The sequence below is a fragment of the Trifolium pratense genome, linkage group LG7, assembly GCF_020283565.1.
Source record: "Trifolium pratense cultivar HEN17-A07 linkage group LG7, ARS_RC_1.1, whole genome shotgun sequence".
Taxonomy (NCBI): Eukaryota; Viridiplantae; Streptophyta; class Magnoliopsida; order Fabales; family Fabaceae; genus Trifolium; species Trifolium pratense.
This window is the reverse complement of record NC_060065.1, coordinates 36,388,874-36,408,644: the sequence shown is the minus strand read 5'-3', so window position 1 is coordinate 36,408,644 and position 19,771 is coordinate 36,388,874. Positions and strand designations below refer to the sequence as shown.

The 19,771-nt window shown below is 30.0% G+C and overlaps 1 protein-coding gene and 2 non-coding genes across 3 annotated transcripts; 2 read left to right on the top strand and 1 right to left on the bottom strand.

Annotated features, from left to right (window-relative positions):
• Positions 1 to 659: 659 nt before the first annotated feature.
• On the bottom strand, positions 660 to 2,258 carry LOC123898953. The gene is made up of 5 exons (XM_045949999.1): positions 1,891 to 2,258; positions 1,696 to 1,792; positions 1,432 to 1,608; positions 1,131 to 1,340; positions 660 to 922 (listed from the first exon to the last, which is right to left on the bottom strand). Exons 2-5 carry the CDS (start codon positions 1,738 to 1,740, stop codon positions 914 to 916), a joined length of 441 nt encoding a protein of 146 aa, XP_045805955.1. The 5' UTR covers positions 1,741 to 1,792; positions 1,891 to 2,258; the 3' UTR covers positions 660 to 913.
• A 7,861-nt stretch (positions 2,259 to 10,119) lies between these two features.
• TRNAI-AAU lies at positions 10,120 to 10,193 on the top strand. The gene has a single exon. It is a non-coding gene; the product is annotated as a tRNA-Ile (tRNA).
• A 73-nt stretch (positions 10,194 to 10,266) lies between these two features.
• On the top strand, positions 10,267 to 10,339 carry TRNAK-CUU. The gene has a single exon. It is a non-coding gene; the product is annotated as a tRNA-Lys (tRNA).
• The last annotated feature ends 9,432 nt before the right edge of the window (positions 10,340 to 19,771 follow it).

Below are 19,771 nucleotides of genomic sequence, written 5' to 3'. Positions count from 1 at the left end.
GAAAAATGAGATTAAGGTAGTGAAAAATTGGGTTTTTTTTTTTTCTGTGTCCAAATCAAACGAACCAAGTCTCTATTTGTAGAGAAAAAAAAATTATGAATTATGGTATAAAACATAAAAATAAAAAATTAATTTACAACGAAATAATTGAGTTCAAAGTATTAAATGGAAAAAAATCACGCCCAGGCAATCAGACAGCGACACGTGTCCTGCTTTTAAAAAGTAGATTCTTCTCTCTCCAGGGTGTAATCCAGTGTGGTGCACGCGCTGGAATCTGATGGATTCGGATGATCTGGGCTGTCTGATTGATCAGACAGTCTTGATGAGATCAGATCTTGGCTGTCTGATGGAAATCAACGGCCTTTAACCATGGTCCTGCGGTACGCGCGCGACACTGGATCCGCGTCCATTGATGGTAATTTGGTTAATTAATTAAAAAGAATGGGTATTTTGGTCCAACTGAAAAGGTGCACTTTGCTAACTTAGACCCAACTGGGTCTAAGTTAGCAGCCCCCATATATATATATATATATATATATATATATATATATATATATATATATATATATATATATATATATACATACTTTCAAAACATATATTATCAAATTTTTAAAAAAAATAGTGTTGTACCACACAAGCTCTAATAAAATAAAAACTCTTGTAATACATTCATTTCATAAATAAAACCAATCCGACTACAAGACAAATCCGAATTGAATAGTACAAACACAAAGACCACTACAAAAGAGATATTGTCAAACTTTGGCCATAGCTTCTAATGAGAAAATCAATGACAAATTTTAGTACAAAACACAAAGACCACTACAAAAGATAGTCAAACTCTATCCCTACTTTCTTCTGCAACCTGTCACTTGATGAGAACCACCCACTTCATCGAAAAAGGAAGCCCTCAAACTACCTGTATATATAGATGTACAAGAAATTAGGCATTTGCTTGATAATACATCATTTGGCAGCATACAAATTGTCTTTCTCTCTTAGAAACCACACAAATTAAGCATACAACTCAAAGTAGCAGCAAAACATTGCTAAAGTATTGCAACTAAGGATCTCGTGTCAGAGAAAAACAAAAATATCCCAATGCTTTTGCTCAATTATAATATTACCTGAAATTCTTCAGTCTCACGCCTAGCAACAAAAATATCCCAATGCTCTTGCTCAATTACATGAGAATATTTACTCGGCCGTTGTCTAATAACATTACCATCACCACCTCTTAGATACTCCGTTGTCAACTTGGTTCTAAATGCTCTAAGACAAGTTCCAGCTGCTGTCATTACATAATCGTAATGTTCATCGCCAATTTCAAAAGCTGACTGCACCACAATATAGAGATCATTACCAAATATACACAAATAGATTAACTTAATGCTAATGTAGAATAATTAGCTTAAGTTAGCGTCTTACTCTAATTTCGTCCCAAATATCTTTTTTATAAGCATCATAGGCAGGTCTTACGGTTTCATCTTTCGCGTTCCAACGGTCAAAATAAATTGGAACTATCCGACGAGCGGTGACACCAATATAACTACTTAAGTATCTGCTGTTACGTCCAATTGGCTGCCCTCTATTATTCCATGTAACCTGAAAACACAACTTACATAAATTAGTTTTCATTTAGCCTTTTAACTATATAAAAATTTTATTTATAATATAGCAACATGTACTTACTTCCAACTTAATTCCACTACTTTTAGCTTTGAAATTTTTTCGCATCAGAGTCACACCAGGTGTTCCTTTTTTATTCCGACTATTATAAGCTATTCACCTGTAAAAAAAAAATGTTACTAACAGTGACAATAACATTAATTAAGTTTGTAAATCAATAACAATAAAAGACTAAAAAGAAGTTATAAGTTACTATACCATGCAAAATCAAGTCGGTCTTTTCCTCTTCCTTGTTAAATATTTCTTAACTATCTTTTTTTTTATTTACACAAAATGATGGCTACTGCTACCATAACAAAGTCTTTCACTCCATCTCGATATTCTTTTGACATTCGATTGGCAGACATCCATGTCCTATCCATAGCTCCTACAAATAATATGCCAAGTTTAGTATCCTAGTCCGAACACATCCCTTCTACTATGCTACCACCTACCAACACCTTAAGACTAAGAGGTATGGATTACTTAATCATATTTAACTTATAGTCACATAGGTATGAATTAAATTACTAACTTAGAACTTAAAATTTAGTAGAGTCCTAATTAGTAGTCCTCAATCATAATCACATCACACAAATCATAAACCACAAAAACCACACAACATAGAAATTTAAGACTACGTATTTAGATTAATAACAACTTGAACTCCATATCAGTAGAGAAATCACAATAGATACTTAAGTAGTTATATTGCAAGTTAAGTCTTAAGCTAGCTTTTATAGTTAAATACTTAAGTAGATATTACTTATTAGCTAGGTTGTTAAGAATGAGGAGAAAAGACTGTTGAAGGAAGTGGCTGAAGAGCACATGATGACACAGTTGATAAATAGAAGTTTGGTTCAAGTTTCCAAAGTTGGTTTTGATGGGAAAGTGAAAACTTGTCAAGTTCATGATTTATTGCGCGAAGTGATCATTAGAAAAATGAAAAATTTAAACTTTTGCCATTTAATACGTGAAGATGATGAACAGGTCACAGTTCTAATAACTCAAGACTGCACGCTCTTTTTGTTTTTGACAACAGAGAACTAAATGAACATTGCATTATTAGCAGAGCATTTGCCAAGTTCAAGCTTTTGAAAGTACTTGATTTTGAGAAATCTATGTTGAATTTTGTTCCTAATAATGGGAACCTTTTCCATTTAAGGTACTTGAACCCGAGTCATACAAAAGTTAATCCTTATTCTTAGATCCATTGGTAAGCTACTGAACTTAGAAACTTTGGATTCAACGCAAACTCAAGTAGCTCAGCCAGAATGTGGCTTAATTGAGTTATGAGTAAGTTACATTACTTAGTCCAAAGATTTTCTTACATTTTCATGGATTTGGATCTCTCCATTTTTCACTCATGCTTTCTCAATTTTTCTTAATCCAAATGTTAGTAAATTACAAAGAAGAAAAAATCAACATTTGAATTAAGAAAAAGTAGATAAAACATAAGGGAAAATTGGAGAGGATCCAAATCCCATTTTTATCAAGGGCAAATTTCTTACTAGGGAGAGGTGGAATTTTTAGCCGCTATATTACTTGACCAAAATAAACAAATAAATAAAAACGTTATTTCATTTTATATAATTTTTCAATATCACCAAAAAATTAAGCTTCATATTAAATGGAGTATTAGTCTTCATGTTCATGGTTTTCCAAGTGAAGGATGTTTGTCTAAACCAGAAAAAGTAAATAACAAATTCAACTGACTTTAAAAAAACATGCTGTATATCATGAGCATGTGCTTATGTTCTATTGGTTAGCCCAACATAAAGGAAGCAAAAATGATATCTACATTTTACAGATTAAATGAGTTTATTAGTTACAATATCTTATAAGTATCATGTTACTTCCAATTTTATTTACATTCTCACAAGTCACAATAATCTACCATTCGGGGAGAGCAAAGGTCAGTGCTATAAAACATTATCGAATTTCTGTTACAAAACAATCTCACTAAATACTACTCATATATTTTTTTTTACTAAATACTACTCGTATATGTAAGCAATTTATTCTCCCTTACTTAATATAATTTTCTTTAACTTTAATTATCACTAATAAAACTTCACTTTCAATTGTGGCCAAAAGAGATAAACAACCTCACCAATACCACTTTTTCCAGCTTAAATATTAAAAATATGAAGGTCATTATTCTGTGTTGAACTTTACAATTGGAGTGCAAATACAAGAGGGTATTGGGTGCTTTATATCAAAGTGCAAATACAAGAATGTATATTTCCAATCAGTAGTTTTTAGTACTGTAGGAACTTAATAATGTATGAAAAGATAAATATTAACCAATCAGATGTATGACTGCTTATATGTTAAAAGATTGTAATTACTAAGTTGCAGAACACTGTAATTACACATATGAACACTATAATTATAAATATTGAAAAAATACACGCTCACAAGATTATGAGGGAAGAAAGAAAATTGAAAAACAAAATCAAAGAACAAAAACAACATCTTAGATCAAGTTGTAGAAAAGAGCACCTGAAACAAAGTGACAATGTGAGAACGATGGCTCTAACTTCGATTTGAGAACGATGTGAGAAGAGGAACGATTAATGGATAACGATGGCTCTAACTTCGATTTCTTTGGGAAGTTCTGATTGCTCTGAGTTTGATTACAAAGGAATGATTTCTATCTAAGTTTGATTCCTTTGGGTTTGAAGCTAGAAGACGATCAATTTCGATTCTAGGGTTTGAGTTCAATTTTTGGGAATGGTTTGAAGAAGGTCGAAATAGATTGATTTTGTTTTTACGGTTTGATTTCAATGTTTGAGATTGAAGATCGTGGGTTTGAGATTGCTGGGAGAGTGGGAAATTAGTGCGAGAAAACAAAATCGTGAGCGCGTAAATTTGATAGAAAGGAAGCATCTTGAGATTGCTGGGTTTTTTTTTGGAAAGGAAGAAAGGAGATGGCTGGGAATGAATACCTTGTGGGATCGTGGGTTCCTCTTTTTTTTTTTTTTTGTTACATTCTCTTTTTTTTTTTTTTTTACAAATATACTATATATTTTCTTATTATATGATTAACCAACCAAGGGGTCAAGGGTTCGAGACCCACCCATGACAGTTTTTTATTTATCAATTTCATCTACTATAGCGGTCACGTAAAATGCGCTATTATAGGGTATAAACTTTAATAGCACTTTTTCAGAAGCGCTATTAAAAAGCTCCGCATTTTTGGCTTTAATAGCGGTTTTTAACCCGAAATGTGAACTAACCGGAACTCTTTAGTGTACTTTGGTTCAAGGCTTTAACAGCGCTTTTTCTAAAACCGCTATAATAAGAGCTCCAGTTTATGTTTTAATAGCGTTTTTTCAATAAGCGCTATTAAATGGGCGCTATTAAAACTCTTTTTTGTAGTAGTGTAGCTCACTCTCAACCATATATCAACCCTTACTTTTACAAGTCTCGCTTCAGTTAATCGTCTTCCACCTCATCCACCGCCTTTAAATCAAGTAAAGATCCTCTCCATTTTCTATGATTTCAATTTCTTTCATTATCAAAGTTTTTAAATATTTTGGAGTGTATAAAAAGAGATTTTGAATCATTTAATGTCATACTTTTGTATTTATATTTCCAAAACTATATAGTAAAAGAAGAAATGAAAAAAAATGCAAAATGGAGAGGATTTCAACTCCTTAAAACCAGACCTTTAATTTTTATCAATAATGTGTGTATTTGACTCTCAAAAATATAGACAGAAAATATCCAACTCATAGTCAATTTTATTGTAATCTTCTTAGAGTCAGGATCCGTTGACACCAACTAGTTTGACACCAAATGTTACACCTCTCAATAACGTTTTAACCGATATAAATTTTATAAAATCCACCGTTGGATTGAAAGTTTACATCATATAGATCATTTGTGTAAAATTTCAGATAAATCCAAAATCATTTGATATGCTATTGAGACACATAAAGATTAACGGCATTTAAAAAAATACAAAAACCGTTAATTTTGATGTATCTCAATAACATATCAAATGATTTTGGATTTATTTGAAATTTTATACAAATGATCTATATGATGTAAACTTTCAATCCAACGGTGGATTTTATAAAATTTATATCGGTTAAAACGTTATTGAGAGGTGTAACATTTGGTGTCAAACTAGTTGGTGTCAACGGATCCTGACTCATCTTCTTATTCTTATTTTTTTTAGAGAGCGTAATCTTCTTATTTTATCATTTGAGTTAAACTTATTTACTACAAAAATATACTAGGCATAATTATTCACCCAAAAAAAAAATACTATAAATAACTAATAAGGATAAATTTATAAAACTGCTACGTTGTTTCATTCAATAATTTATTGCTTGTTGCATTCATTCATTTTAAGACTTATTGAACAAGTGGGGTTTAATTTATATAGAATTGAAATTTAACAACTAAATATTAGTACTAGTTACTAATTTGGTAGTGTTGGATTTGAAAAATAATTAATTGGTTTGATATGGAGTTATTTCCATTAATAACATTTTGAATAGAAGTCCTAAATTAGATATCTATGCATTACCTATATTTAGGGGCAAGGTTGGTAAGATCTTAAATAAATTATAAAGTACTAAGGAGAAAAAAATGGCGTTGGACATGGTTCTTGTAAGCTGTATAAATGTAGTGGGTTGGCATTTTGGTGAAACAAAAATTGCCAGAAAGACGGAAAACGCGTAGGACATAAAAATTACTCAACTCTTGCTTTGTTACTTTTCATGAGGATTCATGGTACGTAGGAGTATTCTTGGAAGATGATCACCGTCTTATGCCATTGGTCTCTAAACATTTGTAGCTTGTGACATTGCACGTACTTATTGATTAGGAAAACAGTAAGACTGGACAGAATATTACAGGACAGAACAAGATAATACAAGACAAAATTGTATCGGAAAGATATATGACGATAATATTTTTATATTCGAAAATAAAATAGGTATTTTTGGATTTTTATAGTTGTACAATGGACAAAATGTTATCTTGTTGTTCAGTGAAAGACAAAAAATCTTGTTTTTGTCTTATCTCTTGCTACTTGATGTTGGAAAATAATAAGGTGCACAAAAAGCCAATCAACTATGTAATCCATTTTCAAATATAATAAAGTATTAGTTTTCATTATACTTCACTATTTAGTGAAATAGTTGATTTGATAATGTCTTTGATTTAAAATAGACATGTTATCGTGATAGAGATTATGATAATGAGAAACAAATCTTTTATTATTTTAAATCTAAATAGTTCTTGATCGTGTGATTATTGAGAATAGGATATCAATAATTAGGGTAGATCAATATATATATGTGAATATGTGATTGTCTTTTATTGGATAAAAATTAATACATCTCATTTATTAAATTGCATATATAGATGATGCATGTAGTGATATGATCATTGAATTGACCAAGCTTAGAATTTCTAATGGTCAATATTATCTTAAACTATCAATAGAAATTCTAAAGAAGAAATATAATAATTTTTCTTTGACCTTGAGATTAACATAGTAATTAACATGTTATTTATTGTACTCTAATTATGGACACCTAATATCTCATGGTACTAGTTAAAAAGATATTGGTACAATTAAATACTTGTGAACAACCTCTGCAATGTTAACCAACTGAAGATTGTTGACCAACTCAGGTGCATCATCCTACAAAAAACAGCATTAGCACAGGTTGTAAAATCTAATCAAACTTGAATTATTTAAACTACCATTGGCAATTAAGTGACTGAACTAGACAAACAATATTGTGTATACTTTCTTCTTAAGGTAAAGGAACCGATGCATAATATAATGGGTGCATGCAAGTTTGTTTTGAAGAAAGTTTGTTTCGATTATGTTTCGTTTTAAAACAGATTTGTTTCTACAAGGTTTTTAATTATTTTTCTATAAATTGATATTGTTAATGTAAAGAAAAATAAGGATTTGAGGCCACATACTAACTAGGGTTTATAGAGAATTCTCTTGGCAAGAAACGCTAAAATTGGGATTGAATTATTATTAGATCCACCGTGAAGAAACACTATATCAAATTGAGTCTCTTGGTCATGAGAAATATTCGAGAAAAAGATAGAATTATGTTTGAAGACTGATTTTTATAATTCCTTTGAAATTCTTTGTAACATCACTCTTTTGAACTATTAGAACGAATGACCGTTCACTCCTTCAAACGTAGGACGTTGTTGTACTAAACTAGACCAGTGGCGGCTTAGATATACATGCAAGGTGTGCGACGGCATCGGGCCTCAAAATTTTGAGGGTCTCGGCTCAAAATTTTGAGGTCCTATAATATTACTTATATATTATTTATACCTATAAAATATCAGATGTATATTAATAGATTAATTTTTAGGCCCTAAACTAATAGTTATATATTGTTAATGTTCATATAATATCATATGAGTATCAATAAATTAGTTATCTATGCTCGTAAATATAGTTTTAGTCCATTTATTCTTTCCATAAAATTTAAACTTAGATTAGGTGGTTCTTTTTTGACATTATATACAAAGATAATTATTTTGTATTTCTTATCCCATTTGATTTGATGCAATTGGTTTAATATTGATAATCTATATGTTTACAAGAATAAAAATGATTTTTTTTATATTATACGCAATTTAAATCGACAATTTAAAAAAAATTAAATTTTTTATATTTAGGATCACTTTTATATTTTGCATAGGGTCTCCTAAAACTCAGAGACGCCCCTGAACTAGACAAACAATATTGTGTATACTCTCTTCTTTTCCTTTACCTTATTTTATTCGTGATTATTATTACGTTCCTTTTAATTTTGGTTTTTCGTTACCGTTAAATTTTTCTCTATGCATCAAAGTATCGATGACTAATTTGAATTCACAACATTGTTCAAGCTAGTTCAAAATATGTTGTTGTACTAAAACTCTTTCTTTTTTTTTGCTTCAAAGGAGATCCAAGGACCTCATAATGTGGTTTCAGCAGGTAGTATCCTCATCAACACCAAACACCTTGTCTAAAATGTCACCAATATATGTGATATTAATGTGGCCTCCATATATGTAGCTAGAGATGTCAACGGAGCGGAAATATATATCATACCAAATATAAACACTTCTATTTTGCAATATTAAGTCAAATATATCATACTTTAATTTGATTATAAACTTCTATTTTGCAATATTAAGTCAAATATATCATACTTTAATTTGATTATTTATATGCGTCAAAAAAATTGATTATTTATATTATATATAATATGTACATCCTCCTGATTAACAACTATATATAATGTGACTAGCACCACCAAATAGTCAAGGCACATGCTGATCCGTTTACTTAACATAATCGCAAAGCTAGCTAGAACCAATACAAAAGTAAATTGATGAGGATTTGACTAATTTCCTCCCCTAATTAAGGTCTTTTAACGACAAAATTGTACTCAAAAGTTTGCCAAATTGTAACTTCTTCACTCAAACATACTAGTAATATTTTTTTGGGGAGGTGCCAAAGTTATTTCTCAAATCTCAATGTTAATCTAACCGAAAGTTCAAACATTTACATAGTCTTCTTCCCTATATATAAATCCTCATCATGATATACAAATTATATTCATAAACCAAAACAATCTCATTTTTCCATCTATTATGGCAGCCAAAATTACATCTATTTGTCTCATAATCTTACTAATGTTAATGTCACACGGAATGTTTGCAACTAGATTAAATTTTCATGCTATGGAGAAAAATAATAATAGAAGAGAAGCTTCTACAAAGCTAATAATGATGGACAATATGTCTAAACTAGATTCAGGTAAAACTTCTCGTGTTCTTCTTGCAAAGAACAACGTACCACCTTCGGGACCAAGTCATCGAGGGAATAACGCACCGCATTAGAATGAAACTGTGGAAATCGTATGGGAAATGTTTAAGCATTTAATTGTATACATTAGTGTAAATTTCTTTTACAATGTACATTCAATCAAATAAGTCAATGATACAACTTTTTAGGTTTGTTTCATAATATTTTTTATGATTTGATTGAATGTATGTGTAAAAAAAAATATACATGTTAATGTGTAGAATTAATTTCATATATTATATATCCAACAATATATTACGGAGTATGTTTATAAGTTGATGTAATTTATCATCCAATATAGTTAAGAATAAATAACAGGAGAGATCCCATATATTTTTCTTCATTCTATGGTTTTGCACTTTTGCATGAATTGATCCTCTATGTCACTATATGTGTACGATTTAACCACATATTATTGTACCTAAGTAAACATTCTTTTGATGAAGTAACACTAGTTTTATTTTGTTGGGTATAGTTATACACGTTCATGATAATTCCAGTTAGATTTAGATTAGTCGATATACTTTTGGTCCAAACATTCCCCAAATAATTAATAAATAAATAATACAAAAAATGAAACATATACAACCGGCCCATTAGCTCAGTTGGTTAGAGCGTCGTGCTAATAACGCGAAGGTCGCAGGTTCGAGACCTGCATGGGCCATTTTTTATTTTTTATCATAATGTACATTAGTGTATTTGTATTAAATATATTGAATGTCTAACTATTTTAACTTGCCCGTCTAGCTCAGTTGGTAGAGCGCAAGGCTCTTAACCTTGTGGTCGTGGGTTCGAGCCCCACGGTGGGCGATTTCAATTTTTATTTCTTTTTATGAAAATTGCTCCTCCAACCCCCCTATGTTGCTCTAACACCCACCTCCTGCATCTGGGTTACTTTGTGTGAGAGTGTTGGCCCAATATCTGAGTCACTTAATTTGGATTTATTTTCATAAGCAAATTTCATTAAAATAAAAACATTTTATGTTGGGTGTTTTAGCAACAACAAGGATGCTAATAGCTAGTTGAAATGCCATCTTGTCTTGGTTAATTTGGCCTAATATTAAGGGAAGCACAGAAGTATATTTGTTAAAGATACTTCAACATTAAAAACTAAACACCATTTTTTTTTTTTTGACAAAATATAAAAATGTCACACTTATAATATCATGTGATTGAGAGAAAATAATAAAAATTTCTACACCATATTCAATTATGATTTTGCATGCTATGATATATACATGAATGAGAGTAATTGGAGTAGATGTGAGTGTAGTATTTATAAATAAGAGTACTTGTGAAGAGGTGAAGTATTTATATTTTTGGGTATTATGTGGTGAGTTTGGGTATCCCCAACCATGTTTTAAAGAGACAAGATGTGGGCAATCATTTGATATTTAAATGTGACTATTATCATTTTTTATAACTCTTGAGTGAGATTATTGTAGAGTGATGCATATTTGGAGTTGGGTCACAAATACTTGGAATTTTATTTGAGTTTACATGTTTCCATGAATGTGAGTAAGTGGTGTCCAACCACATAAATATTTGTGTTATTAATTTCTTTTTGGTGTATGCTTTGATTGCACAATCTAATATTCATAGACGTGAGTTTTTTTCTTTTTTCCAGTAACAAATATCTATTTCTCTTCATTTTGTCAAACCAACTCCGTACCAATCAAATTATTGTCACCAACATTACAATAAATAAAAAAACGGTAATTCCATAAACTTTTACTTTAGAGAAATGTTAGCATAGTTAAAATTTTGAATTTTTCTTGTGCATTTTGTCATTTATGACTTTATGTACCAATGAGAATTTTTTTTATTATTTATTAAGTGTATACTACTAAGAAAAGTGATTTTATGTGGTAGCAATAGCATATTCTACTTATATAGTAGCCTCCCCTATCTACTAATCCCACGAGAATAGAATAGGTACTTTTAGATTCCAATTGAATTAACCCTTCCAAACTCTCAGCCGCAAAGGTGGATGGAGGAGGTGCATGACATGAGTGCAAGCAACTCCCAACCTATCTAAATCCTATGCAATCTAAACCAAGTTCAATGAGTTGCTTTTCTCAAGTACTAGAATTTAGAGATTACATCAATCAAAAAGCTTTTTAATTTTTAAATATTGCTAATGTTTCTTCGGAACTAGACACCAAGGGAATTTCCCAATAAGTAAAATCATTATCTCCACCATCATACATTTTAATAATTCGGTTACCATGTAGTATTATAGCTTGAAAGAAAAAGGTTAGTAATAATCAATAATCATTAACTAGGCTAGTGAATATTGTTCAATTGAATTGAGCTATGCTTTATTATCATTTTCATCTTAATTATGCGTCGCTAACAAGAATGTTAATAGAATTAAGGTGGTAAAAATGGTCAATCCGTCTTATTTTTTACCCGAGCTGTTATCAATCCATCTAAATTGGATTAGGCATACCAACTTAGATAGGTGAGTTGAAATTCTCATTCTGCCTCACCACAATGAGTTGGCGGTAACTCATCAATAGCAAAAAAATATAGTAGAAAATAATAAGTTAAATAGATTGACTCATTGGACTCGACAATAGTTATTCTAGCCTAGACTACATATAGTCGGATGTGCGAAAAATCTTTTATATTATAAGCTTGTATACACAAGCAAATTATAAACCCTAATTTGTTTTTCTTATTTTCCCTCCATTTTATTTTGCAATTTTTATTAAAAAAATAATACAATTTTGTCTTGACTAGGATTCGAACTCGCAACCCTTCAATGGAAGGCAATATTTCCAACCACTATGACAAGTATACCAATTGTGATTAAAATTATGTGCAATAATTGATAAGCACCATCAATTTTAAAAGTATATCATATCAAAATTATTGTTGACTATATTATTCATCACGAAATATTTTTATGTCTTTCCTGATCAATGATTTTTTTTTTATCATGTGAGATTTGGAAAATTATTATCACGTGTAATTTGAAAAGTTATTATCAAACTCAATTCTGCTAAATCAATTTTTTTTGCAATACAACTAAACACAACCATGGTCATGTCACTAATCACATTCATTATTTTGATTTTAACATTGCAGATAGGGATGGCAAAAAAACCCAAACCCGAGATACTCACCCGAACCCAAATCCAAGTCAACGGGCGAAACCCGATTTGACTGGGTTTGGGTTTGGGTTCGGGTGACACCCGATAATATGAGTGTGGGTTTGGTATCAGTCAAACCCACACCCGAAACCCATACACCCACCCGAAATATTTTATAACTACCTAATTACCCCCATAGTCTCCCTCAATTTCCTTGGAAGACCTTAAATTTTAGTTGTAATTTAATTTCTTGAAAGTATATGTTGTAATTTCTTGAAAGTCTATGTTTGAATTTCTTTGGAAGACCTTAATTTTAGTTGTAATTTAATTCAAAGTCTATGTTGGAATTTAATTTCTTAAATTTGTAAATTATTTTTAAATGTGTTGTGGGTTTGGGTGGAAAAAACCCGAACCCAATGGGTGTGGGCGTGGGTGTTGTTTTGCCACCCGAACAATCTTTGGGTTTGAGTTTGGGTTTGGGTGATGATTTCAGGTGTGGGTTTGGTAAGTGTCAAACCCGCACCCATGGGCACCCGTTGCCATCCCTAATTGCAGATTTAATATTCCCTATAATACTGTTATTGAAAATGCTCTTAAAATTTTTGTATTTTATTTTTTATTGTTACATATTACAGCTAATTAGACTCATGCACCGCATGGGTCAAAGTTCTAGTTTTACTAGTATAGTGACTCGTGTATTTGTTTATGTAGGCTCCTATAAGATCTAATCTTAAAAGATGATGCATTATGGTCAAACATGGATGGTGCCTAAATGTTATCAAATTTGTTGTATAGTGCTTAGCATTTTTATATGATCAGTCCCCTTCCTATAATGATTTTATTTGTAGTTAGTTACAAAAGGCGTGCTAATTAATTACAGTATCTTTTCATTCTTTTGTCGTTTCAACCATAGGAGAAATGTGGTGTGGATTATAAAATGGATATTCAATTGTTTAATCAAGCACTTCACTTCATTTAATTGTTTAGTAGTAACTCATTGAAATTTTGGTTGTTAAATAAATCTTTTCGATGTTTTTTTTTCCTATAAAATCCTTTCAATTGTTGGCAAAACGATTCTGTGACATGGACGTTACTATAAAGCATAATTTGCTTTTTACGATAGTTCCTCCGTCTCATAATATAAGTAAAGAAAAATATTTTTACACTTATTAAGAAAAGTAAAATATGATAATTTCAAGAATGAGTAAATTAAGTAAAAGTTTATCTTGAAAATGATAAAAGTTAATTTTTTTTGCTTATAATATGGGATATCAAAAAGTGATTTTTTTTTAGTTATAATATAGTACGGATGGAGTATATTATTATAAAGTTAAAACAATAGTTAAATCGTCTCTCAAATACAGTTATCATCCTCCTTACCAAATGTGAGACTTTAATTACTCATAATCTCATACTTGATATGTTTTCATATTCACTTCAACTTCAACCGATAAACATAAAAGAAATATAGATTTCTTCAAAAAAAAAAAAAAGAAATATAGATTAAATATTTTTCTCACCATTCTTTTTTTACGATTTTTGAAAACAATTTTAGTAGTTTTAAAAAATTTGTAAATAGGAAAACACCACATTTATCAAGAGTATGAGCTGTCTAATTTGTTTTGTCCACTAATATGACAACTTAAAATTTTATTATTTCATTACAATACGACAGCTTCTCAATCTGCTCCCATATACTCAAATTTGCTCTCATATACTCAAATCTATTAAAAAAAAGTTATAAGCAAAAGATTATACTATTATTTTTTTTTTTTAAATTTGGTATTCAGCTCTAGGACCGACTAATTTAAGGGGATCAATCTCACCGCCCATTTATGAGACCCCATTTAAAGTCAGAGCTTTTTTACTTTGTATGGAAAAAATATTATACTATGAATCTTTATTTTTAGATACTACGTAAACAATTTAAAGGATTATTATCGATCCTAGGCTCTTGGCCCCTATGTCATGTATGCATGTGCCATGACATAGGGCATACTAAAAATAAAAGCCTCAATTTTTTTTTAGTTTATAGTATTAGTAAATTGGGAGTACAAAACATAAATATTTCACCAAACTGTAAAGGAGGTCTAGGCCTTCAGAGTAAATGCTATAAGAATTACCCGTTTAAGCAGTTAAAATAAGGAGTAAGGTGAAAAGGAAGCAGTTAATAATTCTCATCCACAACAAAAAAGCAATACCAATTTCTTTTGACAAAAAAAAAAAACAATACTAATTGTTAACCACTAATATCCACTATTAAAATTTGGGAGGCCTATAATCAACCACAAAAGCTAGTTTGAGAGTTGAGGTTTACATTATCCTTATAAATGTTATCTATGTCATATATCTAACCAATGTGAAACTTCTAACACACCCCCTCACGTTCAGGACTCAACAAGCTGAAACGTGAAATCAACAACAACGAATGACCTAAATATGGGAGGTCTCCACAACAAACAATAAATGGATCTAGGATAAGCTCATATACCATATTAGAATTTGGGGAAGCTTATACTCAATCACTAACTTTTGTGGTTGAGTATAGGTCTCCCAAATTCTAATATCGATGTTGGTCGTTTCAAGGAGGACAAAGTCAACCCATCCAATTAGAAATGATTTTCCACAAATCGCCACATTTTAGAGGGTTATGTTATGTTAAATTTCAGCGGTCCCATATTTATTTTTTGTTGTTGAGAGATTTCATTTTACTAACTGAAGTGCCACTTTCCAATGGACCACAAGCAATATATAATACACCATTCCCCTTTTATAGCAAAAAGATTAATTAAAAGGGAACGACAGTTGAACTCTTAAAACATTATTTTATTCTCTCTAAACATTGCACTTATATTGCTATTGGTAAGTAAGAGTTCAAACAAAAATCATGTGAATTAATGTCTTATGTTAGGGTGAAGAACATCAGAAAAATGTGGTCCAAAAATCGCTCAGTTACTACAGTTTGAATGTCCAAGGAGAACCATGTTTAGCTCAAAGTTCAGTCAAGTCAATTTCTACATGCATGCATAGAAAATTGGAGCATTTAAAATTTCTCAAACTGTACTTAATGAAAAAGTTTTATATACTGTATGTGATTTTGATTTGTCCTATTTTTTTTCCAGACAATTATAAATAACTACATTAATTCATCCAACAATAATCGGTTTGGCTATATATAATATAATATAACACACTACCTGTTGTACGTTATTGTTATAATTAAATAAATTTCTAATGTACATTTTTTTTTCTGTTCTCCACATCTCCAAATAATTGAAATCACATTATTTTTATTTGGAAATTAAACAAAAATCTCATATTGAATAGAGATAAGGTCCGAAAAAAACTTATCACTCACATCACAATTAAGTTTTTTTTTGTTTGACAAAAACATCATAATTAAGTTGATTTGGTAAGAATGTGTTAAATTCAAATATACAAACCGAAGAATATGCTATATATCTTTCTTCTTTTTTTTTTAATGAAAATGCAAGTTGAATCTACCATAACCACAAAAACTATTTATTCGGATCACCCACGTAATTTCCATATATCAAGTTTAATTGTGTTGGATGTGAGCACGGCTTTTACCTTGAAAAATTTAAATCTCATTAAATATAGATAAGTCTTGAAAAATATATTATAAAAAGTGACTTTCATTACGACATAGTCCTATAAATTGGTTTTTTTTCTCTATGGAATATAAATTGATTTTATAAGAAAGTGTTAGACACAATATAAAAATCTAAAATGTTTGTATTTAGGACTAATCGATGCTTTAAGAGATTGTATTTATGAAACCAAAGTTTGGATCAAGTACCTTATATAGAAAACGTAAATAATTTTTTTAAAAAAAAAAAACGTAAATAATTCTTCAAGTACCAAAGTTTGAAAACTTCCAACACGAGCAAATGTTGCACGAAGTGCAGATAGCAGAGACGAAATCCTAAATAATTCTTCAAAAATCTTTAGTCTTCACTCCATATATAATCATCAAAACTTCTATAATGACCATGTCTCAAGAAAATCACTTGATTCATCCAAGTAATAAACATAGCACGACTATAGAGTTGTTTGGTTAAGGTGATTATCATCTGATTTAAATTAAGGTCTTCTTAGCAATGTATACATTTTTTCAATTTCTTGCAAACTCAACTAAAGCAATCATAAATTGACTTGGTTTGACTCAAAATGATACTGATAGACATTAAGGGTCTGTCTTGGCAAGCCAAAAAAGTTAGCTTTTAACTTTTGTCTGATAACTTATAAGCTAAAAGACCTGTTTGGTATCAGTCTTTTTCAGAAAGAGCTTTTAGTTTATTTTAGTGACTTATAACTTCTTTTTCAGAAGCTATTTCAAGTAGCTTCTGAGCTTATAGCTTCTAACTTTTCATTTTTTCTTCCTCTTTTACCCTTATTATTTTAACTAAAATCCATATTTACCATTTATAATTTATTATCATTAGAATTTAAAATAAAATATGTTTTAACGTCGCTTCTTTCAAATATGAAGGATAAAGCATATTTTTTTTTTATCAATTCATAGGTATGTACCTTACTATAATTTTTTTTTTGAAACAACGTACCTTACTATAATTAACCATTATATTATATTGTGAATATATTTTGTTTTTATTTTTTCATAAAGTATATCAACTGAAATGAAAATAATTTTTTTAAAAAAATTCAACATATAAAAATTAGTTTAATAATAATATTTGAAAGATATATTTATTGAATTAATAAACTTAAAATATTGTACCAAAAAAATAAATTAAACTTAAAATATTAAATTATAAGTATCTTTTTTTGACAAAAAATTAAACTTAAAATTATAAATATCTTAAATAGTATTAATTTGATAAAAAATGATTGAATTAAAGATGTTCTTTTATGTCATTTTATATTTATCGGTTAGTTGAACCACTAATTTTACCAAACACTTCAATCAGCTTATCAACCATAAGCTATTTTTGCCGAGCCTAAAAAGACTCTAAATATATGATACGAGTGGGAGTCATCATTAGACACAATATAAAAACTTAATATGTTTGTATTTAGGGCTCATATGTACCGAATTATAAATAAAAAAAATCAAAAATTTAGGGCTCATTCCATGCTTTAAGAGATTGTATTTATGCAACCCAAGTTTGGATCAAGTAGGTGGATTCTATTTATATTACTATTTTTTTTCCTAAATTGCAAAGAACTTCAACCATGCATCAACATCAAGTATGGAGCATAGATAGAGGACCGGTGAACTATCTTGGTGGTGACTTGTTGGACTTGGAAAACTAAAGCTATATATTTTTGTGGAGGGCTTCCGTCAACCTACTGATCCTATTTGCGTCATACTTGAGTTGAGTTGGTTTGATGATAAGGGATATTAATTGTCCTCACTTAACAAGATGACCGATATATTGTGACACTGTTTATATATTGGATCAAATTTAATTTTGATGTAGCTTATAAAGAGTTAATAAATTTAATTTTATAGTGATTTTTTTAGAGACTCAAACGGTAATTAGTAGTAGCTAATATGTTATGTTAGGAAGATTGGAACGTGCAAAGAAGGATTAAATATTAATATTGCTAATATGTTAGGATTGTAAAAATTGACTCGCTTCAAAGTGTCATTGAGCTAGCACGTTACAAGCAACCGCAAACTTAATTAGTTGGACTGCCCAAATTCTTCGAATTGACAATGATCTTAGTAATTTTTATTGGCTGGTTCAAATTACACATGAAGGCAACATAACTATAATTGATTATTGATTATAGCTGGCCATGTATATAACAATGATAGAGCTCTTGTTAGAAAAATACAAAAAAATAAAACCAAGATAAATTGTACTACCGGTTATTGATTTCATGTCGGCGAGTGTTTTGCTTATCTTGCAAGTTGTAGGGCACAAACGTAGTATAGTAGTGTTGTAACATTAAGGTATGTCTTTGTGGATGGGTTGATTCGCACCTCCCTTAATTGTACACCACATGAACACAATGTATGTACGATCTATTATTCTTGAACACTAAAAGAGTTAATAAATTTCCTTACTAATTTTATTTTTTAGGGTCCTGTTTGAATTATGTTATTTTTGAGCTTATGCAAACAACTTATAAAATTTTTATGTATTATTATAAGTTTGTCAAGGTTATGAGAAAATAACTTATAAAAATACAATTTTAATTTCACTAGTGTGAACTTATAAAATAGCATAAAACCTAATTTATATTGCATAAGTTGTTTGTATAAGTTCAAAAATAAGCTAATTCAAACGGGGCTTAGATCAAATTTAGTGGCTCCTTGACTAATTTTGAACTAACATATCATATATTTTCTCCATAATACAATTATTGCATCTGACTATTTTCGGAAGAAAAAATAATTGTTCATTAGCATGACCCTAAACTTTATACTACACTTTGAGTTTGATGCTAGGGTCCGTTTAATGGATAAGACATGATATGATATGAAGCTGGATAGAGACATGATAGAATAAAAACAGGATAAGCAATTATCCTACCATATGTTTGATGGCCACATGATAACAAATAGGATATCATTATTTTATCATATATCCGGTATTTGATATACACCTAATAATAATCATAAACGGGATATCAATATTTTACCTTGTTAACGAATGACTCATAGAGACAAAATAACGATTGTTTTGCATATATAGAAGAGGAAAAAAAAAATCAGAACAATATATCAACATCATAGATTTCTATAAAAGAAAAAGTATATAAAGTTTGATCAACACATAAGAAGTAGCAGAGACAAAATTGAAGGGATTGTGGATTATAGGAAAGAAGATGAGAGAAAACTATCAAAAGAGAGAATCAAGAAAAAAGGGAAAACACAATAGAGATTGCTATCACCAATTTTTAGTGAAAACTACCAAAAGAGAGTATCAAGGAAAAAAGGATTAGGGCAAATACCGAAAGAATTAGAGAGAATTGCATACGTGAAGAAAGAAGATAGGATGAATAAGAGAATGCATCGTGTAGAAAGAAAAGAATACAACGCACTCACGTGGAAGAAATAAAATAAGGATTCACTTATCCTTTCGTCCGCTAGATAACTTAGGATAAAAATTACAAAGGAGTAATAGGATATGATTAAAAAGGGAATAAT

Coding starts and splice junctions, on each gene's coding strand:
- LOC123898953 (XM_045949999.1), bottom strand. CDS start 1,740: ATGCGAAAAAATTTCAAAGCTAAAAGTAGTGGAATTAAGTTGGAA. Junction 1,609..1,695: donor GTAGTGGAATTAAGTTGGAA/GTAAGTACATGT, acceptor TTGTGTTTTCAG/GTTACATGGAATAATAGAGG. Junction 1,341..1,431: donor ATATTTGGGACGAAATTAGA/GTAAGACGCTAA, acceptor ATTGTGGTGCAG/TCAGCTTTTGAAATTGGCGA.